Source organism: Diachasma alloeum, unplaced genomic scaffold, assembly GCF_001412515.2.
Source record: "Diachasma alloeum isolate Michigan unplaced genomic scaffold, Dall2.0 Dall_scaffold_00195, whole genome shotgun sequence".
NCBI classification, from domain to species: domain Eukaryota; kingdom Metazoa; phylum Arthropoda; class Insecta; order Hymenoptera; family Braconidae; genus Diachasma; species Diachasma alloeum.
Genome location: NW_021680360.1, coordinates 362,873 through 374,153, shown reverse-complemented (window position 1 = coordinate 374,153; position 11,281 = coordinate 362,873). Strand labels below are relative to the sequence as shown.

The 11,281-nt window shown below is 34.9% G+C and overlaps 1 protein-coding gene across 1 annotated transcript in view; it reads right to left on the bottom strand.

Moving 5' to 3' along the window:
* Positions 1-2,160: 2,160 nt before the first annotated feature.
* LOC107048600 (zinc finger protein Gfi-1b) overlaps positions 2,161-11,281 on the bottom strand; it is a 47,320-nt gene continuing 38,199 nt past the window's right edge. Inside the window, exon 5 of the mRNA XM_015271839.1 lies at positions 2,161-2,722. Coding sequence (XP_015127325.1) covers positions 2,442-2,722 — 281 coding nt within the window. The 3' untranslated portion in view covers positions 2,161-2,441. The remainder of the gene's footprint in view (positions 2,723-11,281) is intronic.

Sequence of the window (11,281 nt, the reverse complement as noted above, 5' to 3'; positions counted from 1 at the left end):
TATATTCCTAATGATTAACCTTTCTTTAGTTCTTTAATTAATCGAATAATTACGCAGATATATTACAGCACGAATTTTCAACTGGGAACGGAAAAAATATAATGCACAATTTAAATACAACTAATCTTTGGTTACCGAAAGAAGCGGGTAGTTATGTTTAATTTACAAACACTGCTTATTAGTTTTCCGTTGTCGGGGGAGAGATACAATTCGGGGGGGGGGAAGTGTTGAAACGTTATCAGTTCATGTATCACGTCTTATCAATTTAGTGGCGAAGTGGTAAATCGTAATGAAGAAATTTCGGTATTTTTATTTTCGTACTCATCTGGGGAACGAATGATTGAGCTTTTTTTGTAGCTGAATAAATTTTTGACAGAAAATTTCTCTTGAGATTTTTCGTATATCTGTTATTATATTATTTAAAAAGTTCAGTGCCCAACCCCACTGAATCACCACACTGATAGAAATTTTTTGACAATTAAGAATTTGTTGCACTGGCATTCTCGATGTTGTGAATTTGAGTTCAATTCAAGATCAAATCGTTGATGGAATCTCTCTTTCAAGTTGGAAATTCAGAATAATTAGGTTTTTCATGGTAGATTATCACTGGTACTTCAATGACGTCTAGAATTGTCAAATTCATTGCCGAAATCGAGCATGACATCCAAATGAATTTTCAGGGGATTGAATCCTACAGAATTACATTTATATTTCAATAACAAAATACGTGAACATTCGGTGTGAATGAGTGATTGTTAATTTGTTACGTCAGGAGTAATTTTCTAACAGCGTGAAATTTCTGATACATTTTTTTACCCAGTGACTATTTTACTGAAATTCAGGGAGTTTCGACGTGAAAAATTCACAGTGTAATGGAAAAATCGATGGAATCTGTGAATTTCCGTTGAATTACTCCAAAAAATCAATACGAATCAGGCAAATTTTGGTAAAAATATTTTCGTGAATTCTCAATCAATTGAAAATTTATCGTAATTTCGTCCTGAATATTCATGTTCTGTTTGAAAATTCAAGTGAGTCGAGGAATGTTCGTTTTTCTGCTGTTCAGAATTTTTTTAATTTCATTGCATTTCTAGGGAATTCTGATATTGCACAATATGATTTATTCCCCCTAAATCAAACTCTACATCGCCATCGAAAATGGCTACCACACGTAAAAATTGTTATCTGAATTTTCCGGTACACTTTTTGGAAATTTTTAACGAATTTAACTACCACTGAATTTTCCAGGAATTTCGTCATTGAAAATTCAGAATTTCGAGGAAAAATTAAAGAGAGCTGTAAATTTCCGTTCCATTTTTCCCTGAAAATGAATGGAAAACCAAAAAATTCTGGTAAAGATATTCTTGAATTTCCAGGACAGCGAGACTGAATGCGATTTAGGGAGCAAAAATCATGAAATTTTAGATTTCTCTGAAAATTCAACGTAATTTGGCACTGAATATTCATATTAGATTGGAAATTCAAATAAATTAATGAATTCTCGTCTTTAGGCTGCTTAAAATTCTGGAATTTTACTGAATTTTCAGTGAAACCTGAAACTTCATGATTTTTTCCCCCTAAATCGCGCGCGGTCTCACTGTCCTGAAAATTAATAGTCAATTGGCCATGAAATTTCATTTCTTTTCTTGTATAGCTGTTTATGAAATTCAATTGTTTCCAACAGTGTACGCGTGAAAAATTGCTTTGATTTATAACGTTAGCATTCAGGGGGAAATCTATTGAGATTTTCTTCGTAGAACATGCCATTGCCCACAAAAAAAGCACTTTTGCGTTTCGTCAAGAACTATTAATAGATAGTAAATCATAATTCTTCAGTTTCCCTATCATGCGACAATTGTTCTAAAAAACACGTGACAAGTTCTGAATTCGCCAACTGCTGAATTAAGATAAGCACACAGCAAAAACGAATGTTTGAATTTCACACACCTTTTGTACAATAAAAAACGTTTGTAGAATAAAAAACGTTTGAATAAAATGAAAATTCGTCTGAATTTCAAACATCAATTAAGATGTTTGAGGACCTGTTCGTCTGAAATTCAGACACATTTTCATTTTATTTAGACGTCTTTTAGTGTCTGAAAAAATGTCTACAAAAGGTGAGTGAAATTCAAACATTTGTTTTTGCTGTGCAGTCGGTAATCAAATTCTCAAAAAAAAATCCATCAAGATGTTGACTCAATTCGTTAATTTTTCTATCATTTCGGCATTGAATGAATCCAGAAAAAATCATCAGAATTTTTTGTGAAAATTTATGTCAACTGCAAAAAAGGTCCTTCGATTTTCATGATGAATTCATAGAGATAGTGAAATGATCATCATTCATTGGGATAATTAAATAATTGACGATGAGATGAGATTTTGATTGAAGCTACGTTTTACCACTTCGATGCTGAATTCAACTGATTGTATCTCTCGAGTACCTATTGCAAAATCGTGGAATTGGCTGTTACGAGATTACTCGGTGCAATTGTTCCAATGGAGGTTCGGTGTGGTGCAACACCGGTGTTTGCTGTTGGTGCAACACCGAGCTCGGCGTGCTGGGTCTCACGGTGTCTTCTCAGATCAACTTTTCTCTGAAATGCACGACCACACAGGTCACAAGCAAAGGGTTTAAAACCTGTGTGCTTTCTCGAGTGTGTTATCAAATTACTGCTCTGGGAGAAGGCTTTTCCACACACTTGACATTTGTGGGGTTTCTCGCCTGGAATCATAAATAACAAAAGACAAATTAGTGAAAATAATCGTTTTCAATTCGTAAAATTCTTAATATGTTGTAAATGTTGGAGTTGAAATACCGAAGCTGAAAATAACCAAGGGGAGAAGGTTCTACCCCAGGAATTCCGAAGAAAAATATTATATTTTTTATGAAAGTTTTTTGTGAATTTTTATAACTGCAGTTTTTGAAAATTACGAGCATTTCCTATAAATAATTTATAAACAATGAATTTTCCACCATAAAAATCATTTGGTTGGAATTATAACAAATTTATACATATTCAGAATCAGTGATAGTCATATTCATCAATCATAATTACAGTTAAATCGTGAAGTTGTCAATTTTTAACATAAATCCTAAAAATTTTGAATATTAAATTGACCATCAATTTGTACATTCAATTTCGAAATAATCTATTAACCAATAATTTAGGTAGGAAGATTGACGATTATTTGGATAATCGAAAATCAAGTACTTGAATTTCAGAATTAGCTTGTCAACTAAAAATCACATTTCAATATTATCAAATATTTTATTCACGACCAATTGGAAAAAATTTAGTTATTAAATATTATAATATTTTAAATTTGTTAAATATAGTTCAACTTTGAACAATATAAGGAGATAATCCTTCTTAATTTTGTCAAAATCTAATATTATTGGCCATCACTGTTGAGAATTTTACCAAAAATGGATTTGATGCCTAAAAAAATGAGGTTTTCGAAAGTTTAAACAATTTTAATTATGTATTTATAAGTAATGAATCTTATATCAAAAGGAGATGTCACAGGTTTATTCCTAAATGTCTGAAAGAGAAATCGCATACATGATGATGATCATACTGATGATGATTTGGTGATAATGTTGGTGTTGACGATTTCCAACGGAGTATGTATTGAGTCTCAATAAAAAAGATTTCATGGACTTCGACGGATTTATCAAGGTCTTTTAACAGAAGTTTCGATAGATTTCGCTGTGCCTCATATTTATTCTCGATGGAAATTTCCATCCCTTTGCGATAAAAAAAATCATGCATTTTGAATAGAAGTTTTCATTGCTTCCCACGAATTTCTCCTCAGTAATACTACAAAAATTCATATGCGAGAAAGAACACATTGATTTCAACCAACTTAAATAATAACGTGATGAATCATATAAAATCAATGAAAATGTTGAGCGCGCCTTCGATCTTGAGTTTAAAAAATAATAATTCTGTGCAAAATGTAATTTAAATGACTCTGAATATTCATGATTTTATTTCAAACTTTTCTCGCGCAATTTGTTGACAAATTTGATGATTAAGAATGGTTGAATCTATAGCGTGCTCCAAACCCTAAAAGATACTTGAATGTCCTTAAAATAAAAAAAACATCTCAACGAGGAATCACTGAATAATCCACTAATTCACGATGAACGTCTCGTAACAGTATCGTAATTTTTCACAGGAGATTCAGATAAATATTACGGAACGCTCTAGAAAAATTCCGTGACAGTTCCGTAAAATTTCCTACAACCGCATTTCGCTCCGGAATTACGGAAAAGATACGTAATTTTTATTGAATGTTTCTCTCCATGCAAAATTCATCCTTCAATCCACCCAAAAAACATTGAATCCCATATTTTCACTAAAAAAACCTCTCATCTCAACTCAAACAATCCCCCCCGCCCCCTCAAAAAATCCCAACTCCGACACATTCCCGATTCCCAATACAATCACTTTCGAGTACTCACCCTTGCCCCCCATCATACCCAAGAAATATAAGACAACGTTCTCACCAAACCAGAACCAGAAAGAAAAAATAAAACGAAAAAAAAAATAGAAAAAGTCCGATAAATAGTAAAGGGTAAATCCCAGGGTCCGGAGCTCAGAAAAGAGGGAAAGAGTCGGAGACAGGGAGCTCTTGAATTGGTGGTAGTATATATCCTGGATGCGGGGCACGCCCGGTCAAGATTTCCTCCCAAGCGAGAATCTCAGCCCCAGCTGCCCCCCCCCCTCCCCCGCTCACCGACACAATGAGACTCCGCAGTAGTTGGTGGACCTCACATACCGTTGAAAATTTCGTGAAACGTTAAAGCTCGACCCGCCAAAATAACGTTTCCCCCATTGACTGGTGGGGGAAACGTTATATCCGGCTAGTGGGGGGTTTCAAGGACGTGGGAGGGGGGAAAAGAGAGAAATACGGTCGCCTCGTTTGTCTCATCTCTAGCCACTGGGCGCTCTGATTGGTGGCTGGGGGCGGCTCCAGCCCCCAACCGTTACCATGACAACAAAACGGATGTGCAGGATAGAGGAGAGGCAAGCGGGCAATATAAACTCGCGCACTATCTCACGATTTCAGTGCAGGTGAGGGAGAAAAAAATGCACTGGATGTGTGTGTTGGGAGGCACGAATCTAGAATTCTACCTCCTCCCCTTTGCGAAACGTTAATGGACTTTTCCTCTCCATTCGTTTTCACTTCAAGGTTTTTTTTTGCTTTTTTTTCCCGAGTCGATTGTGCAAACGTGTTTCGCACGAATGAAACGATGCGTTGTGCGGAATTGTTGGGGGTACAACCTGGTGGACAGCGCCACATGCGGAACCATAAACAACTAGTTAACTGAAACCTTCAATCTCGTATTGAAGCCCATCGATTCTGTTGTTGAGTTTTTTTTTGGGTTTTTATTTTCTGTGGGTGAAGGGGGTTTTGCGGTTTTTTCAGGGTTTTTGGGGGCTCGGGAGGGGGCGGGCGGAGGGAGGAGGGACGAGAGGCGCATGCGTGGAGGGTGGGAGACAGGGGGCTCTTAAGGAATTTACGGGGTCGTAAAAATCAAGAACCGTCCGAGGCTTCTACCGAGGTTGCCCATCGCTTTTTATTCTCGAGTCGAGTACATACATATCTGTGCTTCTCTTTCGAGAGGAGGGGATGAGGTATGTTATGGCGCGAGTTGTTGAAGATTTTTGGTGCGAGGGATTTTTTGGGCGGAGGCGGGGAAAATTCTGTTGCGATTTGTAAAGCGATTTTTTACTGACGCAGTTAGTCGCAGTGAAACATTTTGACGGGCAATTTTATTTAGTTTTTCGAAGGTTTATTTAAGAAATGATTCTTCGTCAGATCGAGCGGAACTTTATATTTTGCTCACGATTCGCGTGCGCAAGACTTCACACCAGGAGTAAAAAAAATGTCTCAATACACTGCTCGAAATTTCTTCAAATTTCAGTCACAATGTCACCAGAATTTTCAATGTTGTGAGTTTGAATTCAATTTCAAATGAAAACGTTCACTAAATTTCTCATTCATCTTGAAAATTCTAGAAAATTGGGTTTTTCATGTTGAACGATCATTGATTTTACAATGAAAGCTTGAATTTTCGAACTCATCGTGAAAATTGAACATCACATACAATTCAATTTTCCATAGATTGAAAATTCAGGCAATAACTTCTCTGAATTTTCAACATTATCAAGGTTTTTCAGTGCCGTATGGACCTGAAAATCGAGCATTACTTGAATATTCAAGAAATTAACTAATTCGTCAGTGAAGAATGCTACAGAAATTTCATGTAACTTTGTCATTGTTGAAAATTTCAAGCTTTGTCACTTGATATTTCAAGAGAAATTTTGTAACAGTGTAGAAGAAGTTGCATAAAAAGTTGAAATTCTATTGATTTTTTCTATAAAATAATTTTCTGTACAGGCTTCCTTACGATCGGAATGAGCAAACGACAATTTCTATCATAAAGTTGTAGAATTCTATATGTAGAGAGTGCACGGAGAAAGAAGTTGAAGAAAAATTACCAAACAAGTCAAGTAATTGTGGAGCAACCTGGATTGCCAGTACTTTTTCACCTTAAATAGGAAAAAAATTGCGAGATTGATATCAAATTTTACTCAGTTGGCCCGGGAAAATTCACTAAAGGTGAGGGTGATTTGTACCGAAACTGTAAAATTTACCCTGTATCCTATAAAAATTATCCCAGTAAACGTGCATAATTTCTCAAATTTTTCGTATAATTTTTCTGTCATAGAGAATGATTTTTAGCGAACCCGTTTGGTAAAAATTCACTTCCGACCATTCCCATAACCTTCAGACGGGTACAAAACAAACAATCCCCTGCTGGTGTGAGAAATTTTACTACACAGGAGGATGATTTTTGCATCCACAGATGTATTTTTTTACAGAGAAAATCGTAAGATATCCGCTAAAAAACAGTATTTTTTCACTGAATTCCATCTTGTTCCACGATTACCATTCGTATAGTAAAATTTGTCATGATTTTTGAGGTAATTTTTATCCAGCTTTGCTCTCCGTGCCCACATCCGGACATACATACACACATTTTCTAAAAACATTATATATCTTCACGTTCCATGACATTCTACGTCCTTTCCAGGCAATATTAAAAATCGTAAAAATCAACAATTACAGTGGTTTCGTTGGGAAGCATTTGACAGCATAAATTACACTTAGCAAAACACAATTTACGTTTAGGTTTTCTTGTTTGGAATAAGTGAAGAGGAAATAGTTGGGTAAAAGTTTCTACTAATTTTATGCCCGGAAAAAATTCTGGGAAAAATGGAAAATTCATGTCATTTTGTCTCCGAATATTCATGTTCCATTAAAAATGCAATCAAGTTGTGAAATTCCATCTCATTCCCTCTGAAATCTCATGAATTCCTTGAATTCTGCCTAAAACTTGAAATTTCATAACTATTTTCCCCCCAAATCGGATTCAATGTCACTCTCATGAGAATAACTACCACATTTTCCATGAAATTGCGACAAGTCTCTAACAGTGCATGACACCTCTCGTAAGTAATTTCAACAAATTTCATGCGCAGAAAAAAAATCTAGAATCTATCGAAAAAAAAGAAACAGAAAATTTTCAAATTTCACAGTAAAAAATGGCTTTTTTAGGAAGGAGTTGAGAACCCCTGAGGACTTAAGACGCCATTACATCCCCAGGATCGTCGACCGCTGACGCCACCGCCCCTAAAACTATATTAAACTCCAAGAAATCTTCCCTCTAACTCAACTCCACCCTTGGAACAGTAAAACCCTACCCTTTTGTGTCCCAACGATTTCCAAAAGTTTTATCGCTTTTCGAGCGACACTCAAGAACTTCGCCCATAATTTTTTTCACCCTCCGGTACCTGTGCCATCGTCTTCATTAAACTTGGAGGAAAGTTGAGAAAAAGTGGAGGAAGTGGGTAAAAAAGTTAGAGAGACTTACAGCCGGTTTTGAGAGCCGTTTGTCTGGAGGAATTTGGTAAATTGCGGTGACGGGTGGTATTAGTCAATGGAAGGTGTAGCACGATGTGATTTAACTCAGAATTAATTCGAAGATTATTAAACCCGGTGGGGGATGATGCTAAACCAATTGGAGTTAACGGGACTTGGGAGATGAAGGGATTCATCAATTTTGGAGTATCGGAGGTGAAGGTGTGATGAGGCATCATTTACTACGTTGAAATTATGTTTGAGTTTGAGATGAAAATTAATTTAAAAGATTGTACTCTGGGGATTTTTTTTAAATTCAAACAATAAGTTTTGAGAATGGCGAATTGACGATGATTACAGTAGAGTCGCGTCAATTAGTTGCTTGAATTCAATAATTAATTATCGATGGATCAATTCGAAGTTTCAGTGAAGTGAATTTTTTTGTGCGCGGCGGAGATAGAATTGAAAATTCTGCCATTATTGAAATGGCCACTGTGAAATTTTAAATGTATTGAATTATGATTTACAAGATCTATGCGCGCGCTCCCGCGCGCGCTTATCTATTCATTTGTTGAAATGAAGAAGTGGAATTCGACTAATGATTGAAGTGAATAGCGAAGTAGAGTAAAAGAATCTATAAAGAATTTTTCATTTTCTGTTAATTATCTTCAATTTTTTAACATAATCGGTCTCCATAAAAGGGCAGAATTTATTAATTTCACCGATGATATATATACATGTGAAATACATATTATATATACATATATATGTTCACTAAAGAACAATAGAGGAAAGAGTTTTCAGAATTTTTATTTTATGAAGGGTAATTGTTGAAAATATATATAAAAAAAAATTAAAAAAAAAATGCTTTCTTCAGTGGTAAAAAAATTTACCACTGAAGAATTTGAAATTATGTCATTGAAGAATTTGATAATGCCGCGTGTTTTTTTGTTGTGAATAACTTCGTGTCACATATTGACCAATCAGAATTAAGGATTAGCGGTCAGGTAGTTTCGAGATATTTCGATATAAAACAACTTAACGTTTCTTTCATCTTTAGTAAACAGAATAGCGAATGCAGGAGAAAAACTCCAAAATTTTCGTGAATGAGAACATGTCCAATGAGGATTTTCACCCATAGAAGGGACAAATAAATTCATCACACCTTCTTTTTTGTTATAAAGAAGAAATTGCTATAAGACGGTGTAAAATATATTCCCGATGAAACTGAGAGTTGTTTCGAATGTTTAGCCGACTGAAAAATCGTTATTGATTACATTGTGCTTCAATTTTCAACAATTACCCTTCGTAAAATAAAAATTCTGAAAACTCTTTCTTCTATTGTTCTTTAATCTAAAATAAATAATAAAAATTTTAATGAGAAATAGGAATCAAGCCGTGTTAACTACAATTTATATTCCATGAAGAGAAATCTATAAGACCCTTGGAACGTCAGAATAAAAAAAAAACTCTGGATTGGAGCGAGAGGTTGAAGAGAAAATCAAGTGAGGAAGCAAGTAGTAAAGGTCTTACGATCTGAACCTGGAATTCAGATTGTTCCAACCTAATGAAACTGAGAACCAACTTGACATATTTCAAATGTTTATCTTTTCGAAAAATCTCTGAGGATAAGATTGAATTACAATTTTAAAAAATTACCTTCCATAGAATAAAAATCTTGAAAGCTATTTTCTTTATTTTTCTTCAATTCAAAACAAGTAAAATACAAGATTAAAGAATAGAAACCCGGCCTCATAAAGTGCAATATACAACCTCCCATAAAAAGGAATCTATAAAACCCCTGGAACGTCTGAAGTAAAAAAAAAAATCTTGATTGGATCCTGGAGGTAAAGAGAAAATCAAGTGAGGAAGCAAGTAGTAAAGGTCTTACGGTCTGAACCTGGAATTCTGATCGTTCCAACCTAATGAAACTGAGAACCAGCTTGACATGTTTCAAATGTTTACCCCTTCGAAAAATCTCTAAGGATAAGATTGAATTCCAATTTTAAAAAATTACCTTCCATAAAATGAAAATTCGGAAAGTTCTTTCTTTTATTCTTCTTCAATTCAAAACAAATAAAATACAAAATTAAAAAATAGAAAATCAGCCTCATAAACTGCAATATAAAACCTCCTTTCAAGAGAAATCTATAAAATCCCTGGAACGTCTGACGTAAGAAAATTTCTTGATTGGAACAAGGAGATAATGAAAAAATTAAGTGAGGAAGCAATTGAAATTCTGATTCCTTCAATCCTACGAAACGAGAATCATAGTTGCAACTGCAAATGTTTTAAATGCTTTTTTCTTTGAAAAATCTTTATTAATTGAATTTAATTCCAATTGTCAAAAATTGCCCTTCATAGACGAAAAACCCTTACCAATAAAATAAAAATAAGAAAAACCCTGAAAACTGTTTCCTTTATTCTTCTTCAATCCAAAACAAATGAAAAACAAGATTAAAAATAGGAAGCCAGCGTCATAAACTACAATATAAAACCTCCCATAAAGAGAAATCTATAAAACCCCTGGAACGTCTGAAGTAAAAAAATTTCTTGATTGGAACGAGGGGTAAAGAGAAAATCAAGTGAGGAAGCAAATAAAATTCTGATTCCTTCAATCCTACGAAACTGAGAATCATGGTTGCAACTGCAAATGCTTCAAATGTTTTTTTCTTTTGTGTAACAAATATATAAAAAGATAATTTAGAATTTAAGATAGCACTTTTTTTCTGTAATTAAAGGGGAGAGGGAAAGGCTTGTGACGGTGCGAAACAAAGAAAAACTTACCATTTGTAATCACCAAAGAATAAATAAATATTTGAATTGAATTGGTTTTTTCTTTGAAAAATCCGTATTAATTGAATTTAATTCCAATTCTCAACAATTGCCCTTCATAGAAGAAAAACCCTGAAAACTCTTTCCTTTACTCATTTTCAATCCAAAACGAAAAAAAAAACAAGATTAAAAAATAGGAAGCCAGCGTCATAAACTACAATATAAAACCTCCGATAAAGAAAAATCTATAAAACGCCTGGAACGTCTGAAGTAAAAAAATTTCTTGATTGGAACGAGGGGGTAAAGAGAAAATCAAGTGAGGAAGCAAGTAGTAAAGGTCCTTCGAGGTGGGGCTGGGATTCTAGGTTGAAAACGGAGTGGTGCGGAGGAGTTGCCTGGCGAAGGCATTGATTTCCTCTCGTCTCCATCGACCAGGGCTCCTCTACCTCACCACCCCCCTGGCTACGGTGGAAGTTGAGAGAGATCTTTCTCTCTCACTCTCTCTCTCTCTTTCTCTCTCTCTCTCTCTCTCTCTCTCTCTCTCTCTCTCTCTCTCTCTCTCTCTCTCTAT